Genomic DNA, 21,553 nt, shown 5'->3' with positions numbered 1-21,553 from the left:
TGCAAGATTGGAAGAACAGAGTGAAGCCCTGAATCAAAGGGAAGAATGGAGGAGAGGTACAAAATGAGAGATGTGCAAAACACTTTTTATTATGTTCAAACAAAAGATTCATTTAAATCACAAAATATCAGATGCGGGGGTGGGAGAAGGTGGTGGTGTTTTGATAATGTGTGAATGCCTGACTGTGTGTATTTGCAGTCTCCTCCTCAGGATCTGCATGTCTCTTTGTGAACATTTACCTTGCATTGGCAACACACTCCATGATAGCTTCGTTTCTCCCGACTGTTACACTGGTGTTCTTTGGGGGGATGATGATGGAGGGGGCAATGGGGTCTGCGGGTCCTCCCACATCTATCACACACACAGAAACGCACAAAAGTGAAAGAAATCTTTAAATTGCATGCCAGTCTCAGATTAAGCCTGTGCCTCTGCCTGATATAGCCAACTGAGCATGACTAGATCCTTACACAGAGACTGACAATTTGTCACCATCACAACCAAGTAGCCAGCATGCTATCAACCAACTATTAACGCCCCTGTCTTTACTTTAGATCCTCTTTCTAGTGCACACGGCATTTACTGAGCATGGTGTTAGCCCAGGTGTTAAGAAGCCATTATGTAACATAATTGAGACAAACAGAAAAGGCGATTAAATGCGGCACCATCACTCACGGGTTTCACAGAGCCTCCAGCCAACCATCGATTCACTGCCCTCAATCAGTGATCTCTCTCTGAATCTGATCTCATTTTCCCCCCACCTCCCCGGAGTACGGGTATGGGCCTGTGAACTTGTATATGTCTGAGTGATTGGACATTTACAGTGTGCTGTGTGCATGCATCGCTTTGAAGTTTGTTTCCGGATGTCCGTGTGAGACCATCTCAGGTTAATAAGGGCTCTAATTAAGTTTTTATTATTGTTGTTGTTATTTTGCAGCACCTGATTATAAATCTCAACCTTTTCTTGCTCAGTCCTGTAGAATCTCTACAGTACTGTAGCAATGCTTCCTCTACAAACACTGACTAAAAATAGACCTGTGAGTTATTACCACTTTGACTCTACTCGCCATGTGATTACTGCATAGTTTCCTGATCATCAGTCAAATAAATACCTAAAAAAAAAAAAAAAAAAAAAATAATATATATATATATATATATATATATATATATATATATATATATATATATATAAAACAAATTAAAATGCAGTATCCAAGTATCTTCAAATTCTTTCCAGAACATAACATGGAAGGAAACAACAAACAACACGAAATTAACATGCTGCTGACATTTCTTCAGAACGAATTAAACATTTCAAAAATAAACAATTAAAGTTAACGCCAAAGAATTCCCAAATATCCAAAGATTTTCTTCATGGCGGCACAGAGATTTAAAAACACACACACACACACACACACACACACACACACACACACACACACACACACACACACACACACACACAAAAGAGAAAGCAAAAATCATTTGTAGGACGCTTGACAGACGGAAATGAACAGATAGGAATGTTTTGCAGTCATCATCTCGGAAATTTGATGAGAGATCGAGATGAGCAGTTAAATGTTTTGCTCGTTTGAACCTTATTCAAAATTACTTTTATATTTCTAGGCAACAAATTACCTATTGATTAACTGGTAAATACATAGAATTGGTGGTACTGCATCAGTCTGAAGGCTTGGTATTATTAATTAAATCCTTTCATCAACGTATCAAGTATCATTTTGAGTACATTGTTGACATTATTAATAATCAGCATAATGAAGACCAATCAATCCATCTATAATAGCTGCCTTTTAGTCCCTAGAAAGCTAAAAAAAAAAAACCACACAAAAAGAAATAAACATGCTACAATGATTTGCCTTTGTCCAAGAGCTTAGTGAGGAAAAATCGTAGTTACTTGGTTCTGCAGTTACTGGCTATACTTCTGTGAGATTACAGAATTTGGCAGATCCGTGTAAATTTTGCGACTAATTAACAAGCAAGACTTTGCGTAAGGTTTGATTGGCATAGGTTTCAGTCGACAAGTAAGTGTGAAAGTGAAAAATGAGAAGAAAGAAACTGATGGAAAAGAGTCACTCAAACAGCATTAATATTAATCTTCTACAAAGAAGATTTAAAGCTGAAAATCACCAAGATCACATATAATTTATGAATGATTTATTAAATAGAACTCTTGACAGAGTCATGCTGAAGCTGCTGAAAATGTGATGATTGGCATGTTGTGTGAAGTACTCGCCTTTACACAGAGTGGCTGTTAACACTTTAATTTTGATTTGAGTTTTACTAAATGTTTTACAAATCTGTGTAAACACGGAAATTGAACAGTTTTGTTTAATTAAGTGAAATGCCCCACATATTTGGCTGGAAATGTAGCCCGTGTTTGCCAACAACGCAGCAAAAAGTGGGATTCCATTTGACTTATCAAAGAACTCATTTAATTTTCCAGTAGACACGACTGGTTCCTCGGCACACGGTAATTAATGCATTGCAGTTCATGAACTCCCAGTGTTGAGGATACCTCAAGTGTGTAATGCAAAAATTTATGCGGTGACTTGCATAGCAAATTCTCACTACTAAGGGTGCCACCCTGTTTACATCTGTCTGTATCTAAAAACAACTGTAAATCCAAGTCAACTACAGAGCACTTCACAATCTAAGGAATATTAAAAAGGATGCTGAATGTCTGCGTGCATGGAGCTTTATCCGACTCCAGTTCGCCTTTCACTATTACACCCAGCTCTGTCTCATTTGTATGCTCCCTTAGGAAGATGGTGCTCCCTCTACTGCATATTGTTTAGTCTTTTATCCAGAGAATTGCTACAACGAACAAATGCAGTTGTAAAATTAAATAAACTTATTGGCTTTCAGATGCAAACTACAACGGTGTTATCTGCAAGGTCAGACTGGGTGATATCCAGTGATATCTGATCCCCGTGCGTGTTGAGCACTGAATTACAAATGATGCATTAAAGATATGATGAGCAGATGCTGGCGCGAGAAGGAAGCTGCCATTAAAAGTGCGCAGAACAAAGAGTTTTTAATTTTCAATATTACAGTTAACATCCCACTGTTAACCCTATGGTGACTTTTATCATGTGGATACTATCATGTGGAATTCTGTCCAGATAGCTAGAAAAATACACTGAGTGACTCCTTTAATTGGGTCGTCGAGGTAGGCGAAGAAAGACTGATGTTGTTGAGATGAAAGTAAATAAGAGGCGCGAGCATTTGTGTGACTTTGTTTAGATAAGAAACGGTGACAGTAGGTGGGAGGATAAGGAAGCGGCAGGTTCAGTTAAACTACATAATCATTTGACTTAAAACCATGCTTCTGCCGCCAATGCCGAACTTTATTTGAAATTATGCACATGTGGGTTTTATAATTGAGGCCGACCTTCTGCTTTGATTTGTGTGTTGATGTAGGCGTGTGTATGCTTAATCATTCCCTGTGTGCTCAGCGTCATTTTCAGAATTCATTTTTGGTTTTTTTGTTAGGAGGATTTCAACCAAAGTTGTACTCCATGGGGCCTTTCTGCCTTTTCACAGAGGTCCTGCTGGAGTTCCACCTAAAACATTGTAATTCGCTATTGAAGCCAGAGGTTGGAGTAGGCCTTGGAGAATAAGAGGACATCTATTATGCTGCAGGTAATGAGTATGATAAGCATGTATTTTTTAGAAAGAGAAATCGGGAAATAAAGAAAGCACCTGTCAGTAGAGGGCGCTATCTCTGTTTCTACTGTTTTTGGCTGAGCAACCTGTTGTGTTGCCACTGTGTTAAATAAAATGTGTATCTAAGTGATGCGCCAAGAGGAAATACACAAATTTAAAAAAAAAAACACAACCCAAAACTACATTTTCATCTGCAACAACATGTTGACACAAACAACCTGCTGTGTCTTTACTCTGTGGGCGAAGAAGTCTGTTTCCTGTGTATACGCATGTACACATGTATGCGCACGTGTGAGTACTTACTCTCCACTGTGAGAGTGATGGGCTGACTGGTTTTGTTCTCCCCGTTTTTATCATTAACTGCCTGGGCATAATAACGTCCTGCGTCAGGGGCCACGGTGGACAGGATGACGAGCGTGTTGTCCAGGGCGATGGCACTGAGTATCCATGCAAATAAAAACACGCATTAGTTTTAAGGACAGTGCATTAGTGAATAATAATTCCTGCAACAATCACCCTAGTCTCAGAAAGCTACAAACTGCCTTTAGGTAGTGTGCAGCTGCACCAAATTAAGGCCACCAATTTGGCTTCCAATTAAAAGGTGCAAAGAGTGGTAGAAATTTCCAGTCCATTTCATTTCAGCCAACTGCTGTACATTGCAAAATTCATCCTCAAACAAACCCAAAACCGTACATTCGCACACATAAACACATTAACAAGCACACAGAAACACTCAAATCATTAAACCAGTGAGTAGTTGTTTCACACAGTCAATAAATCTGAAGGGTAAACTGACACACATACGCATACATATCACATAAATTACCACTGAAAAGAAGCAGAGAGAGACAATTTTATGAGCACTTCTCTCTACAATATACACAGTGTGTTTAGGAAATAACTCAGAACATGTCTTGCTTTTTATTATCTGCTTAATATATAAAGTACTTCATTAAAGGGTTCACTGTCATTTTAATTGTTATAGATCCCAGAGGGTTTCTACAGAAACACACTTGCGGCCAGTCTGAGTTTTGTCCATGGAAGCAGTTGCTTGGCTGGCTATTGACGCTGTTGGCTATTTCTCTTAATAGACAGCTTGGTGCAACTAATGAACTTTGATTTCAACATATTTGAGGTATACAAGAGACATCAGGATTCATCTTTATGCAGTTCTTCCTGGTTGATGGAGATTTGAAAAGAAAGTTAAAAAGCAGTAAAGTAGTATGTAAGGTTTAGGCTCTCACGACCAATACTGATGTTGATATTTGGTTAAAAAGCCGTTGATTCAGACATATTTCCTTAACATTTGCTGGTTGTGACATCTATGCTTAGTAAGGACTCAAATAAGATGATATGATAATGCAGTTTAAAAAATAATGAGTTTTTATTGTTTCAAGTGGATTACTCATTTTTAGATGTCCCATTTTGGCTGGTTGTTGTATTTGTGGCGTTCCCTATTTTTTGAATGAGGGAAGCGAGCGTAAGAGGGAGAATACCTTCTGATTGACAAACTATGCAACATCATCAGTCATGGGTGTTTCTCTTCTTTACTTTTTAAATTTGTATATTTCTTTAAATTTGTATATTTCTTGGACTGAAATATAGGCAAATATCAAATATTGGCTCTATTTCACAATAAATCTAACAACCGCTCGAGTAGTTATTTATGCACTTAAAATGGATTTTTCTCACGGTAATTGCATTTGTAGTATTTATGACAATTTTCAGAAAATACACACACATATAAAAACCATGAATGTGTAAAAGGTGCAGTTTTCAAGTCCAATCTTTTCTGTCACTGCTGTGGCCCAGCACCCTCTTGAATGACTAAATGTAGGTTAGGCTGATGGTTTGGTGAAAATGAGAGCTGACGCCAAGCATGGGGCCAGATTAGGCTCATTGTATCTGCCAGCATCCACCTGATCGGTGCAGGATAAACAGACAGACTCCTGGACAATTAGGAGCTGAGGCTCTTACAGATTCAACAGACACTTAAAGAAACGCACATTGATACACAGACACACACCTGTGAATATCAATGTGGCCTGACACAAAGCGAGCAAACAAGCGGTAAATGTAGAGTATCCTGTCAGTGACTCACATTGTCACGGTGCAAAGTTTCACTGCTTTGCTTCTAATAAGATTCACCTCTAAACAACACGATAACTAGCTCTGGGATTGGTTGGACATTCATGGAAAGGACTGAGATTTTTCTTACAATATTCCTCAGTGCTTCTACTGCAACTTTTACAGCTGGACTCCGAAAGTACTTTCACCAAATCTATGCTTTAACCAACAACATGCAGCCCAGGGTAAATGTCTTCATGTCAGCTATGACATGATGGTGATCATAGATAAGGAGGTGCTTTCTGTGACATTATAGACAGCCTACATCTCTTTTCTGGATAACAGATATTAATTTCACAGTATTTATTAAGGAATATTGGATATTTCCACATAATTCAAAAAACAGAAACAGATAAATAAAGAAAAATTCACTACACAGACCGGCACTTGGAAATGTGTTTCCAATTGGAACTGTCCCTGTGTGAAATGTGTCCTCTGAACCTAATAACTGGTTGTGGCAGCAAGAACTGCAGTCAAGCATTTGTGATAACTGGCAATAAATCTTTGAGATCGCTGAGGAGGATTTTTGTCCTACTCTTCCTTGCAGAATTGTTTTAAATCCACAACAGTGGATGGTTTTCAAGCATGAACAGCCTGTTTAAGGTCATGCCAAAGCATCGAAATTTGACTGAAGTCTGGACTTTGATTGACATTTATTTTGTTTTTTGTAGCCATTCATAGGTGGGCCTCTTGTCCTGCTGCACTACCCAAGTGCGCTAGAGCTTAAGACGTTCTCCTTCAAGATTTTCTGGTAAAGAGCAGAATGCATAGTTTCATCAAGTAGGGAAAGGCCTTAAAGTCCAGGTCTTAAAGCTGCAAAGCAGCCTCAGACCACCACGCTGCCACCACTATGTTTGATTGCTGGTATGATGTTTGTTTAAAACTAGACATATCAGAACCCGAACCTTCCAGATAGTTCTGTATTGATAGTCCACAGAGTATTTTCCTAAAAGTACTGGAAATTATCAAGACATTTTTTGCAAATGTGAGACGGGCCTTTGTGTTTGTCAGCAACGGTTTTCATCTTGAAACTCTTAATGATGCCATTTTTGTCCACTGTTTTTTCTACTGTGGAATCATAAACACTAACCTTAAATTAGGCGAGTGAGGCCTGCAGTTCTTTAGATGTTGTTCTCGGTCTTTTTTTTGGGACCTCCTGGATGAGTTGTTGATGTGCTTTTGCAGTAATTTTGGTTGGCCTACCACTTCTAGGAAGGTTGACCACTGTTACAAATGTTCTCCAATTGTGGATAATGGCGATCACTGTGGTTTGCTGAAATCCCAAAGCCTTAGAAATGGTTTTATAACCCTTTCCAGAATGATGGCAGTTGGTGAACTGGTGGCATGGTGGTTTTTTGAGATCTTTTAACCTACTTCACTTTGTCAAACAGCTTTTACTTGATTTAGTAGGTCTGGCAGTAATCAGGCCTGCTTGTGGTTAGTGAATTATTGATTTAACAAGGGGGGGAAATACTTTTTCAGTTATGTTTGGATAGCCTTTTCCCCCTTAATAAATGAAATCATCATTTAAAAACTGTTTGAAATACATAAACATAACAAATGTCTGCAAGATATGCAAACACACACATGCACACACACACACACACACACACACACACACACACACACACACACACACACACACACACATAGACCCTTCAAGACAGAAATCTAACCAGGGGTGAGTGCTGTCAGTCAAACCTATCATCAATTGAGGCCTTTTGTCCAATTTTGTCTAATTGGTTCCTCTGCTGCCTGCTCTATCTCTACCCTTCAATCATTCTGCCTGCAAAGTCAATAGGGCCAATATAATAACCCGCTTTATCACTGAGAGGCGATTCAATGATGAACACAAGGCCTGTGCCAACATTCGTTCATCAACTATTCTGCTCAACTTCACTCATGGTGTGTGGGGGGATTGGAAAAAAAAAAATCTGTGAGCAGTATTGAACCTCTTAGAGTTCTCTGAAGTGAAAGATATTCTATTTCAACAGCTCTGCATTCATCTACAGCTCATATATGAGAGAACTTTCTGAGACAGGCACAGAAAAACACAAGTAAGATGCATAAATGCTTTGTCTAAACTAAAGCAATCAAATTGGGGTGAATGGAGGCTTACATGCGACTGCTGGAGGGAATCTTACGCCCATCTCTGAACCAGGTAATCTGGGGCCTGGGGAAACTGTGTATACGTGGTGCACGGATTAGAGCACCCTCGCCCTGGGACACAGTTTGAGACCTCTCACCTTCCACAAAACCCCCCATATCTAGGAGACATAAAAAGTGAGTTAACAAGAGGGAGACAGAGAAAAGATACTAGAACAGAAAATGCTGAAAATGCCTGCCAGCAAAAAGGATGGAAATAAACAATTGCCATTATTAGCATTAATGTTATGTACCTTTTTCAAAAGCTAAGCGCCTTAAAACAAAGTGACTCATCCACATAGTGTGCATGACGAGCTTTTCACAAAAACAGTGTCTTGCCCTTAATCTGCCAGAATGGAGGATGTATAGAAAGAATCCTTTACTCACAGGCAACCTGCACTTCAGTGCTGCACTGCATTATAGCACCAACTCGGTTTCTCACAATACAGCGGTAATGGCCAGCGTGCGATCGGTCCAGCGAGGGGATCAGGTACCTAATGGGCACACGCAACACAACTGCAATTAGTCATCATCAGCATGACAGACAGCAACATTTGTCATCTTGCTGCTATTATCACCCACACTCAAGATGCTAAATTAATTGACATGTTTCAGTGGGCACCTGAAACGGTGCCTTAATGACATTCCTCTTTGTAATAAGACATAAATGGTCTAAAAAAAGGAAAATAACAGCGCATCTTTGAAGTGTTATTTGCTGCTGATGTAATCCTGGACAGTGGAAATTTTAATGTAGAGCGCAGGTCCTGACTGGCAGGACTCACAAAACGCGATTCCTCCATCCAGATGGTGCATGTGAAATACTAGCAAAATAACCTAAGCAGTTACTCCCGTTTGCTACAGCCACTTAGGAGTGTAGCTTCCACCCCAGCCATGTTCCCCCCTGCACTGCAATTCGGGGGGTAAGGGGGGGTGGGGGGTCTGATTAAATGGATTCCAGTTCTCCTCTTTGATCAGGGCTGGTGAAGAATAACAAGCAGAGGGCTGGCCTGCAAGGCAGACCCAGAGACTAAGCCACGTGAGAGCGCAGCCAAATGCTTAGGAAAGACAAGGAGAGAAGAAAAAGATGAAGGGGAGAGAGAGGATGTGTGAAAGAAGGTAGGTATAACAGGCAGCGAAGGGATGGTGGGGAGGGGGGCAGCGATAGCAATCAGACACTACCACCTTAGCGTGTCTGTCCATGTCTAGGGTTTTGGTATGACTGTGAGTGGAGTCTAGGAAACTGTGCTAAAATTGGATTGAAAGTGACTTCCACTGTGGACTGCATCTGTCACCTGTTAACTCGCATGCAGGCATAATGCTACACAAGCATACTGTACATGTAGAAGTGGGCACACACGCACACATGCACAGAGGACTTGTTAGCGCAGGGTGAACACTTCTTTTACCACGCTGAGTTGTTCCAATAATTCAACATTGTGTTTAGAGGCTGAAATATGTAATACGAGGTGTCCAGAACATCTCCAAAATAAGTGAAAAAGCATACTACAGCTCACAGATCAAAGTGGCCCATCCACACCATATAAGCTGATAAAAAAGAATTTGCATTGTCTGATTTTATTACGGCAGTGATAGTTTCAGCAAACCGCAAGAGAGGGGAGAGTAAAGAATATTTATCTGCACACACCATCTCGGAATGTTGAATGCAGTGTGAGATACAAATCGGAATAAATTTGATAATCCCTTGAACACAAGATGCTATGTTTCAAGGGAGATATGCAGCCAAATCAGTCCTGAATAAATCCATAGAAATGAGTTTGGAATATGAATAAAAATGAGCAATTGTGCTATTAGTTACAATTAAATGCCTCTAAAATGTCCTCATGTAGTAAGATACTTAGGGTTAAGATAAGGGAAAAAAAGAATTATTGCAGGCAAGCAAGGTTGCATTCCTCACCTGTATTCCAAGGAGAAACGTGTAAGCTCAGTACCATTGTAGATCCATTTGAATTCCAGGGGCCAGCTGCCCTCAGCCATGCAAGTAAGTACTAAGCGATTTCCCTCCAGGTGAACCTGGGTTTGAGGAGGCTCCATCTTAAAATAAGGTGGGACATCATCTATTAGAAAAAGAAAGAGAAGAAGAAGAAGAAGGAAAACTGAGTCATACAAAACATAAAGGAAAAGATGAGTAAAAAGGAAGAAAAAGAAGGAAAAAGCGAAGCAGCTGAGTGAGGGTAGTAAAAATGGCAGTGATTCAGTAACCTCTGCGAGGAGACACAACACAATTTGAGCAATTCACAGGGAAAAAAAGAGGACTCAGAACAAGCTATTTCCATTTTTCTTCTGCACTGATTGGGAACTTGAAGGTCAACAGAAAAGCCTGCCAAAAAGCACACGGAATAAGTTGTTACCGCGAAAGCAGCTTACTCCTTTATTTCAAATTGAAATGTGCTGGCATAGAGGTAGAAGAGCAATTTGTGCAGCAGAAGAAGTGTAAATGAACACTTCCATACCTCTACATCAGTAAAAGAGGATGGGGAGGGAGACAGGCAAGAAGAGGGAGATGGAGGGAAGGGGGAAGTGGAATAGGCCAAAAGCAGATGGAGAAAAATACTGCGAAAAACAAGCATGCTAGAGGTGGAGAGAGTGAGAAATTAGGAAGCGTTGGGGGGTAGGGGTGATAGGGGCTGCTTTAGAAAACACAAAGTTTCCCCGTCTTAAAATCCTTTCTGTGACAGGATGAGTTATACTCTGTGCCTCCCTTCATTTATCTTTATAGTTCCCTAATGCAACCAGATTATACAGGCCTCATCCGCAACACTGCACACAGCCAGTACAGCCACAAAAAGACTTTAAGGTGATATGCAAGGTCCAGGGCTGAGCTTGGAGACAAAGTGCTTTCATTTGAGCTGATGAAAAAGGCATGATCAGACCTATTGATCTGTCTGCCTCACGAGCCATGGGCGACACTGAGCTGATTGTGCCAGTGTTTGTGGCGGGCTAATTAAAGTCTGTATTAATAGCTGCAGTATGCCGCTGTGGCCTGGAGCATGCCTGGTACTGTGTCTACTAGGTGAGTCACTCTCATGGCTGATTACTGGAGCCACCCTTGCTCTCCGCACCCATATGCAAGTTCACAGCCAAGATTTATGGCAGTAAATGCAGAGGATGGTGTGGCGGAACTGGGTGAACGTGAGGGCAGCCTTCGCTGGGCAGAGAAGGGGATACAGCAAATTGGACCTGATTGAAACAGAAAATAAAAGAACGACTATGCACCTTTGTGTTTCACGTCGGCAATCATGCTTGCCACAAATCACACACTATGCTTAGCTGCAGCTTAGTCCATTTTCTATCATACAAAAAGATCAAAACTTGCAATTTTTTTTCTTCTTTTTTTGATAAAACTACCTGGGTAATCCATTCTTTCTACCACCCTTACATGAACTTTTCAAAAACAAACACTGTTAAACCCAACAGCCACTTCAAACTGATCTTTGTCTGAGCCCAAATGGAGAAGCCGTCCCTATTTTTCCCCAGACACTAGCTGCTGAGTGGTGGCTTTGCTATAATTCTGTCCTCTAGTAAATGCATTTGTACTTGACACACACACACATATCTGCACATACACACACAGAAAATCCCAAAACATACACTTATGGCTGAATAAACACACACCCAACCACTTCCAGCTGGTTTGGGGTTTTGGTGGCTATGTGCACTTAGCGGTATGGCTCTATCAAAAAGCCACCATTAGAGACCTGCACATGCAACTCACACATCGATTGTCTGGGGCAATACATAATACCAACTTACTGTTGTGAAATTGTGGACTGCGGAATTGAGTGCCCTGTAATCACCACCGCAGTTACCTGTTTCAGCACCATTCATGCATTCACATTTTTTCTGCCTCATATGACACATTCACACAAGCTCTAATAATGACTCCCCGAACAGTGGTTATCTGTGGCACTTGTGACCAATTTCACATCTAGAGCAAAGTGTATATTTTCAGGACCAAAGCCAGCACGAACAGGAAATAAGTCTTGCATGACATAAGTGTGCAGAATTTCTGCTGCGTACCCCAAGAAATGATTGCTATCCACACAAGACCCAGCTGAAGTGATCTTCTTTTTGAGACTCTGTAAGAACTTAAATGACCTGTGACCGCCAACAGTTCTTAATGCTGACAGAAGACAAGGTCAGCTCCTCCGAAGACTGGCCTCTGGGATCTAATGAGTTTCCAGTGGAGAACCTCTTGTCGGATGCGGATTTCTCTCTCCCTCACTGTGCTTTCTGAACTTCACAGTGAAACACTGAGGACACACGCTGCTGATCCATGTTGGTGTCAGTGGTAGGCTCTGCATGTGTGGTGTCAATGGCAGGATTACATTTTCAAGTGTGTTTCTTTTTTTTTCATGGCAGAAAAATACACAAGTGTGAATAGATGCACTGTCATTGCATAAGTCAAAGTTAGGATAACTTTTTCTTTGCATGCGAAAATTGACACGCATGCTCTTACAGGAGCACAAAGTTCTGTCAATACAGAGTGTGCACATGTCAGGACTCAATGAAAAGTATTCTTCTTAATTTTTATTGTTTAGCAAGACAAATGTGCTTTGGCTTTGACATATCAGCACGATCTACTTCTCATCATCAGTCTAAATAGGTTCGTCTTGCCCAGCAATGAATACTAAAAAGAATACTTAGCAGCGAGTGCGGGTTTTCTGTTTGTTTTCACATTTGATAGGCACAATAGAGCTTTAAGATTTGGGGGTCAGTGTACCGCACCTGTGTATTATATCTTACAACACTCTGGTGTCACAGGTAATATTTCTCTTAGGGGTCATCTCTTTTTAAACCACTGTGGCCTTGTGGAGCAAATTCTACAGTATAATAGACTTGCACTAGGGCTGCCACGATTAGTCGACTAGTCACGATTACGTCGACTATCAAAATCGTCGACGACTAATTTAATAGTCGACGCGTCGTTTGAAGCTTTGTAAGATCACAAAAGACGCAGGAATCAGTAGTAGGATTTAAGAGTGTAATAATGGACTGAAACAGAAGATGGCAGCACTGCATGTCCAAGGATGCCAGCTGCCGTTAAACCCCGAAGAAGAAGAAACTGTGTCCCAGAATTCATAGCGCGGCCCATCGCGGCCCTGCTTAGTTTCCAACAATGGCGGCAGCTGGTTAGTTTTAATATTACTCTTATTATTCTTTCTGGGTCACAAAATAAACGTTTAACATATTTTCAGGCGAGAATGTAGCTGTGTAAACCTCAAATATCTGCTCAGTTTATCAAGACACCACATATTTTCAAAAGCGCTCCGACGTTTTCTGAGACGTCTGTTACCCACTAGCTCGATAGCTAGCCGGGGGCTAGGCTAACTAGAGCCGTGAGAACACGGACTCCCGGCAGATCGTTTTCAAACCCACCGCCGTCTTTTGCTACTCAGGTTAAACATGATATATGAGTCACTTAGATAACTTCAAAATGTTGTTTGGCTTTTTTCAGTGTTTTATTTGTTCCTGAGTAAATCGGTTTGGATGAGATTAAAGTTATAGTTTTTACACAGCTGAATAAACGTCAAGCAGACAGCTGATCATCAGAAGTGTGAGATGCTGGAGAATTTACTCCGGTGTCCTGTTATATTTTAGATAGCAAGGAGTTTATTAAACTCCACCGAAACACTCTGCAAATGTCATTAAAATTTAATAAACTATCATCTTGTCTTTATTTTTAGTTAGCACATACCTTAAACACTTAAAGCTGAAAGCTAATGATAGTTATATAAGAGCAGATGCTGCTGGTGCAATAAGCTGTATGCTGTATGTTCAATGGATGATGATCTGATTAGTCGACTAATCGCAAAAGTAATCGCTGACTAGTCGACTATCAAAATAATCGTTTGTGGCAGCCCTAACTTGCACACACATATTATATCCACTGCATTCAGAAAGTGTTCAGCTTTCTTATAGCTCAATGCTAAAATTTCTTCATGCCCAATCTGTTTTTTTATCACTCCACACAAATCACCCAGAAAGACAACGAGAACTTTAAAAGCGTTCTTAAAACATTAAAAGAAAAAGCACAGGAAACCATTATAGACCCCTTGCTATGACAAAGGATGTGAATTAGGTTTGGGTTTGGCATGTGCATAAAATTTAACTTCAATCTCTCATTTTTTTTGCTTGATTCTCTGTGCTTCAGTGAAAAATTCCAGGAGTGGCCTTCAAAAGACCTAAACATAAGACATCAGTAGAATATATGATATTTCCCAGAACTTGGCCAAGCTAAACTGAGTAATCAAGGAAGAACCCTCGGAGGAGAGGTGACAAAGAACCCCAACATCTACTTCTTAGGTCCAGTGTGAAGGTGGGAGAAACAACACTGCACTGATTTTGGGGTTTTGGTTTTTTTTATGGTAGTGTGAGGAGACAGATGAAGTCTCTTCTTGTTGAAAAACATAACAGCAAGCTTTGATGTTGCAAAAGATTACCTAAGGGAGTCTCAGGATGTGATAAACAAGATTCTCTGGTCAGATAAAACCAGAACTTTTTTAGCCTCAGTTCCTAACGTTACATTCTGAGGACACCAGACACATTACCGGCTAGGCTCATTACCTGCTTGATACCATCCCAACAGTGAAGAATAATGGGGGCAGCATCGTGTTGGTCATGGCTGATGAGACGCTATGGAAAACAAGTCAGTGTCCTTTATGCAAACCTGTTCCAGAGGATCGCAGAATATAAGTGTTTAAGGAAGCTGAAAAGTTCTTTTCTTCCAGAGACTGGAATTAACCAGAGAACAGTTCCCTTCCTATGAAGCATGAAGTGATAGTGCAGTGTTTGGCAGGTGCACAACATTGTTACCTGCAGGTTTCATGTCTAGATGGAAAGCTAGGGGAAATTCCTTATAGAGGAACAATTCTTACACCACTATGACCAGAGGTAAAAGCTAACTGAAGCAAGCAGGTCTATGGATGACCGAAAACTGGCATGGAAGGACCAGGAGGGCTTTTATAATGTGGCTGCTGTGCAGAGCAGCTGCCCCTAACAGTCAGTCTGCACCACCACAGCCCATTCACCACAGATATAAAAACACCTTATTCTAACCTGACAGCTGAGGTTGAATGGTGGCATGGCTCCAGCCGGGTCCCCCGCTGCATACACACAAACGGTGTTCACATTCAGCTTTTGTCTTATATTCATTCTCTAGCTTTTTTTTTTGCCTAACCTTCTTACCCCAGCTCCACACCAGCAGCAGGGAGCTCTTCTGACCTCTGTTTAATCCTCAGCCACCTGCATTTGAGCCGACGTAACAGCATCCTAGCTGGCACTTGGCTCAAATGCATCTCTGATATTTAGCTATAGTGGTTAGCGGTGCCTGTTTCCTTTGAAGGTCCATTTGTATTCATTTCTCACTCTACCTTGGAAGCTCAACACAAATGCACTCATACTGTATATGTGTGTATAACTTCCCACCTTCAGTCCACCCATGGTGCATCATGTCATACTGGAAAATTTAGAGCTGTCATTTAGGCTCTTGAATTGGACCTTAAGATACGAAATGGGCCATGGTTACCCTCTGATGGGGGTTATGCAACTGTCATGGCTATGACCTTGGCCTAGTAATGGGATGGTGTAAGGGTGTGGGTTGCGGGGTTGATGGAGAGGGGTTAAAAGCATTTTGAAAGCTGATGAAGCTCTTCCCTTATGAATTCGCACATACAGAAGAACACTGACACACATGTATAATAGATCGTCTTAACATGGTGCTTCACGAGTTGAGATAAGAATGCTGGAGTGAGGATACAGAGCTCTTTAGAAGTCACATAAGCGCACACTAAAAAGTGTATATACCCCTCAGCGTCCCACCCCCACCATCACCACCACCCCGCCCACCTGCCCTTCGGAACATGGTTGGTTCTGAAGGTGAGGTTGCGTCACCGTGACAGCAGGTACCTTGTCGATTTACACTCTATCACCTAGTCGAGTCAGAAAGCAGACCGACACTAAAGGAAGAATTAAGCAAGCGATTGAGTGGGAGAATACAGAGAGAAGGAAGCGAGAGCGGCATTGAAACAGATGGTAAAAAGAAACACAGTGCTTAATGATAATGTCAAAGACACATTGAGAATTGGTGTAAAGAAATGATGAGATGAGGAAAGTGATAGTAGGGAGGAGAGCAATGAAAAGATTGAGGAGTGTGTCCTCCAACACAAGGCACCAAGGTGAAGTGACCCATTACAGTAGAAGTCAAGCAAGCACGCCAGACCTGAAACAGGAAGACGAGATGAAGAGCCTTCATTTAGGGAAATGGCCCATAGTTCAACATCTGTATGTGGTATTTGATAGGTTGATGTCCACCCACAACTCCTGCTTATGCTCTTTTGTTCGCAATCCAGAATGAACAAGCCCCCTATGAGATCTTATGCTGTGGAAATATAGAACCCGTGACATGCTATTTAAAGCTCATATACTCCTATAATTATGCTCTCTGCTTGGAGGAGGAAATGAAAAGGAACTATGGATTTTTCATGTTAAGTTGATCTGAATTTTTGAATTTTTTTTTCTTTTTGATGCAGCGCCTGCTTTGATGTTGCAGAAAGAGTCCTCAGGTTGCTACAGATGAAATGCTGCCTGCATCCCAGCTGTGTTTAGTGGATTGCCATGGGTTAATTGATGTGTAATTGATGTGATTAATTGAGGTGTAATGTACCGCGGTGACGTGTCTGGGATCCTACCCACTGCAGGGCCCGTGTGTGTGTGTGTGTGTTGAGGTGTGCCTGTGTGTCTACAGGAGGCTAGAGCAACACAATTAGAAGCAGTAGCATCCAGCCAACAAATGGAGATTTAATTAGGAGTGAAGACGGAGCGGGAGGCCAGTCAATGGGCAGCAGATTGAATTATCTGGACACACACTCCAGCCGGCAGCGTGGACAAATTCACAGTCACACACACACTCAAACGCACACACCCTTTCTGTTTGGAATTCTTCCCTGTTTGCCTCACTGCTCCGCTGAGTGCTTTCCTCTACCTCTCAGCTATGCTCTGCCTGTCTCACACTATCTTCCTCTTTTTGATTTCCTCCTCCTTTTTTCTCTTCCCATCTTAAGTTTCTTTTCTTTTTTTTCTCCCCCCTTTCCCCACAATAACAGTTTCCTTTCTGCATGTTGTGACTATCTCTCCGTCTCGGCAGCCTTGATCTCTCCCAGTACAGTCGTTTTCCTACTTTCTTTCCCTGGCCTCTCATCAGTTGTCATCTCTCACACACTCTTACTCTCCATGTCCCTTCCTTCTGAGCTCTCTGCCAAGATGTCTCTCCATCTTTTTATGTCTCTTTGCACCCCTCCTCACTCTGTATCCTCTATCCTTTAGTCCCACTCTCTCTCACTTTCCTTACCAGTGTTACTGAGTCACTAGCAGTATATTGTATGGCGTACCGAGGGACATGTCTGTGATATCCAGGAGCCTAATTAGCAAGTCCAGCTCCTGGCAGAGAACACGGCACGCAGAGGAGCATAGGCACAAGGCCCGGCATCAATTAATGAGACCTCGCACACCCACAACCACCATTACACACCCTCTGCAGCATTGAGTCTCTAGTCAGCTCAACCTTGTCCGATGAGCAGTAGAGGAAACCGCAGATGAACAACTGTAGCTAGATTTAAGAAAGTTGTGTCTTTAATCATGAAGGAATAGTCATAGCGCTGTACAAGATAAAGCTGGGAATCCTCCCTGACTTTGTGGCACTCAAACAAGATTTATGCACTGCAGCAGCGAGCTGTGAACATAGCCTTGCATCCAACAAATCAATGTATCATAGAAATGTACGCTAGACACAAGGCAATTTCTTCCTTTCAAAGGACAAAATGTATGAAACTGTTTTGGTCTTAAGGAAGTGAGGTTTGGAGAACTCTTTTGGGTTCAGTGCAATGGGAAATGATCCAGACTTCCCACCTGGTGTAGTGTGACTGACATCACAGTATTATTTCCCAGCTGTGACAGACAGCCTCTACAGTTTGGGGGAAGAAGTGAGCCTTTGTGCGCAAGATCACATACACGTATCGTTATGACTTTCCCTTTTTTTTCCTACCCACTAGAGAGAAGGCAGGTGGTTGTAGGTGGCAGAAATAGGTACACATTTTTACTTGATCTTTGTGAGATCTAATTGATATTTTTCAAAAATAAACCCAGAGAAATAGATAAATGCCAGTAAGTGAAACAAGGAGCAAATACAAGAAGAAAAAAAAGGACTGTAAGAGCATCATTGGGAACAGGAAGAGGGGTAGTCTTTTCTCGGGGAATGAGAAGGTTGAAAACAGGCCTAAGTGAATTGAAAAAAAGAAAGTAGGCTAATGGAATAAATAAATAAAATAAGCAAGTGCGTTGAAATGTGAATTCTACAGGGCCCCAGGTCATTAGAGTTAATACTGTGCATAATGCCATCTGCTGTGATTGTTTACACTAGGCTGGATAATTAGATCCTAATTAGTAGATGGTATGGTGGGGGAAACATTATTTCACACGCACTGAGACAGAGATAATCAGATCCACCTGCAATGCTGCCTTGCCTGTCCATCTTGGGACCCGTGGGCAGCTCAGCAAAGATGCAGCTATTAGACAAGTCTTGATTTAATTGCTTGATGCGTTAAACAAATCTGGGCCAGTTCCCCTCATCATTAACATACAGATAAACTTGTACGCTTTTGGACTCACTCTCTTAACAATCTGAAAACCTGTGTGGTACTTGTTCGCCTCTGTCCCTCACGCTCCCGTGTGTACAGGTGTGTCCCTGTGCATAAAAATGTGTGCTCACATTTTCAACCTCGCGCGCTTGTGACAGTGTGTCTTTAAGATAAAGACACCAGAATTTTTATGAGGCTAAATGCGTGGACTCAAACTGCCATGTCCCATCCGTGCTTTTCTCCCCAACCAAACCCTTTGAACCTCTGAATGGGAGCGATGCAACTGGCATGCTAATAGTGTTTTGCTAAGTGCAAGGTATCACGGTGCCTGCCATTATAATATATGCGCGTGGAATAGCTGGTGATTGTGATTCTTATCAGTGTGGCAGAGTGCATGGGCGCCAAGCAGTGAACGGCAGGGGCTGGCAGTAAATGTTAATGGCAGAGAGCAGCTGACAGAAAAAAGAATTATTATCTCCCTTCATTACATTTACACGGCCTGCCTGTCTGTCTCCCTTCCTTCCGCTGAGCCTAGGAGTGAACAGCAATCAGTGTTGGCAATGCTTTATTTACCTGTTTTGCAGAGAACAAACACCTTCTTTGGTGTGAATGCATAATCCACTCAGGGACTAGGAGTTTCTCACACTTACGATAGGTCAAACAGACTCGATTACTTGTGAGCAATAACGGGTCTTTGACGGGAAAGAGTCACAGATATTATATTAGAAGAGCCAGAGAGTTAGGGGTGGGTTTTTATAATCGATTCATCGATTAAAATCGATTCTGGCTTGGATAACGTGAAATCGATTCATTAAAATCCTGAATCGATTTTTTTAATATAAATTTATTTTGCCCGAAATGCCAGAATCTCTGGTGACATCTCACAAAATTTCAAGAACCACCAAACAGTTAAGACAGTAAATGAGAGCAGGAACACGGATTCTGCACATAGACTTAAACACACAGCGCGACCCGCGGATCAGAATCAGTGAGATGTCGCCTTTCTCACCCGACGGCAAGGACACGGTCGGGGCTGAAAGCCGACAGCTCGCTGATCCTGATGTTTCGGCGGGTCCAAGCTTTGTGTTCACGCCCTTTATGCGCCGATTCTAAAGCTGTTAGTTTGATCTCTCTCCAAACAATATTGACCGAACCAGCAGCAAAAGAAGATTCACATAAACATCGTCATGTATTCACTCTGACTTTTACTGTTTTGCTTCCACCGCGATGCACAGCTCTCTCTCTCTCTCTCTCTCTCCCTCCCCCCCCCCTCTCTCTCTGTACTTCAAGAACAGTTTCCCTTTCTTCATTATTCGCTTGCTTGTTACGCACAAGTCTACTGTTGTTTACAGCGCTGTCAGCCGCTGTTTTTTTCCCTTTTACATTCTTCCGAAAAGAAAACCTAATTTCTGCTGTTCAATACTGAACAAATTTAAACTTTTTAAAATTATTCAAAATGCAAAACGCTTAACCGTGTCTCTAATAAAACCGCTGTAACTTCAGAGGTAATGTTCATATGTTGATTAATGGTTTTCTTTCGTTTTTGATGTACTGCAGAATATTTTTATAAAATCCCAGGCCAGGAAAATCACCTTCATGTTTTTCTGTGTTTTATCTTCAGCTACTTTGACACAAAGGTATCTGCTGTGACGCTCACACCTTTGATAAAGTCTTGCGTGTGTCAGCTTCCTTTTTATTGATACAAAAATATGTAAATGTACTGATCTGAATTATAATATTTCTGACTGTCAAAATATCCCAGATTTAAATCGAATCGAATCGAATTAAATCGAATTAAATCGAATCGTGGATCGAATCAATTCGGGACCTTGTGAATCGGAATTGAATCGATTCTAGAAATCAGTGACGATACCCAGCCCTACAGAGAGTGTATGGAAGGTGGAATACATGCTTGTTTTCATGTTTTCTAATTTTGGTAAGTCTGACGTGTACCAGATGCTCCCACGGGGTGCCCTGTGCTCCTACTAGGCAGTCTGTGGGAGCACAGAGCCCCTTTTCCTAATTGAGACCTCTGGAATGTAAGAGCTGACAGAACGGAGCTTGTCACATCACTCCCTGCCCAGAACACATTAAAGAGAGGCCCACGACCATTATTTTCTTCCAACATCCAAGCTGCTGTAGACCACCAAGTACTTCTCTGTGTGGTGTGACAGCTAACCCCTCCCCCCCAATTTTGAGTTCCTTCAGATGGCCACTCAAAACTGCCAGCCTCCATGCAGGTCACTCATCTGACCTTTGAGACATCAACACAGTTCTCTTCGCCGGTTCTTTTCTCTGAAGTGCACGCGCACCTCAAGCAGGAGCGAACACAGAGGAGAAACACAGCTCTGTGGCACTGTCTGAAGACAGGCAGCCAGCACTACGCCAGCAGGCAGACAAAGATCTGAACGCACTGACATTATGCTAATGGTAGCGTTTGGCTGGTTCGTACATGACTTCACACCACATTGCTCATCTCAATTACCCGATACAGTAACGGGTGCTGAGTGGGAAGCGTGCAACTTGAACAAAGCAGGAAAAATTCGCAGTCAGAAATACTAATTGTTTCGCGCTCTTCTTGACAATCCTTTAAACAATCCTTCTTAAAACTGCTGCGCATAACAACGTCCTATGTGAATACTATAAATGTGTGCGTGCTTGCGAGTGAAAATAATGAATAATGATTAAACGCTTAATTTTTACAGACCGCACAAGAAGATTAAAGGTGTGATTTTAATTGAGGTAATTTAAGGTAAGAAAGCGGAATATCTGTCCTCTAAATTTGATTACATACAGCATTTGTTACACACACACACACATATCTTTGTACCTTACCACCCATCTCCTTCAAAAATGCCTGTCATCGCTTCTCCTCATGATTAATGCAACAAGCCAGCATTTCTACTTGAAAAGACTGTGTCATTTTGATCTATAAATTGCAATCT

At 41.6% G+C, this 21,553-nt stretch overlaps 1 protein-coding gene across 2 annotated transcripts in view; it reads right to left on the bottom strand.

Annotated features, from left to right (window-relative positions):
• LOC147332715 (protein sidekick-2-like) overlaps window positions 1-21,553 on the bottom strand; it is an 86,266-nt gene that overhangs the window by 27,367 nt on the left and 37,346 nt on the right. For both annotated transcript variants that reach the window (XM_086289389.1, XM_086289390.1), the window contains exons 2-6: window positions 9,872-10,031; window positions 8,344-8,450; window positions 7,931-8,078; window positions 3,988-4,121; window positions 240-351 (exon numbers count right to left, since the gene is read on the bottom strand). In XM_086289389.1, coding sequence (XP_086145515.1) covers window positions 240-351; window positions 3,988-4,121; window positions 7,931-8,078; window positions 8,344-8,450; window positions 9,872-10,031 — 661 coding nt within the window. The remainder of the gene's footprint in view (window positions 1-239; window positions 352-3,987; window positions 4,122-7,930; window positions 8,079-8,343; window positions 8,451-9,871; window positions 10,032-21,553) is intronic.

Source organism: Aulonocara sp. 'chitande type north' Nkhata Bay, linkage group LG4 (genome assembly GCF_057382095.1).
Source record: "Aulonocara sp. 'chitande type north' Nkhata Bay isolate Kocher_YH1m ecotype deep benthic linkage group LG4, A_spYH_male_GT1.1, whole genome shotgun sequence".
NCBI lineage: Eukaryota > Metazoa > Chordata > Actinopteri > Cichliformes > Cichlidae > Aulonocara > Aulonocara sp. 'chitande type north' Nkhata Bay.
The sequence above is the reverse complement of the archived record's forward strand: the minus strand, read 5'-3'. Positions and strand labels throughout refer to the sequence as shown.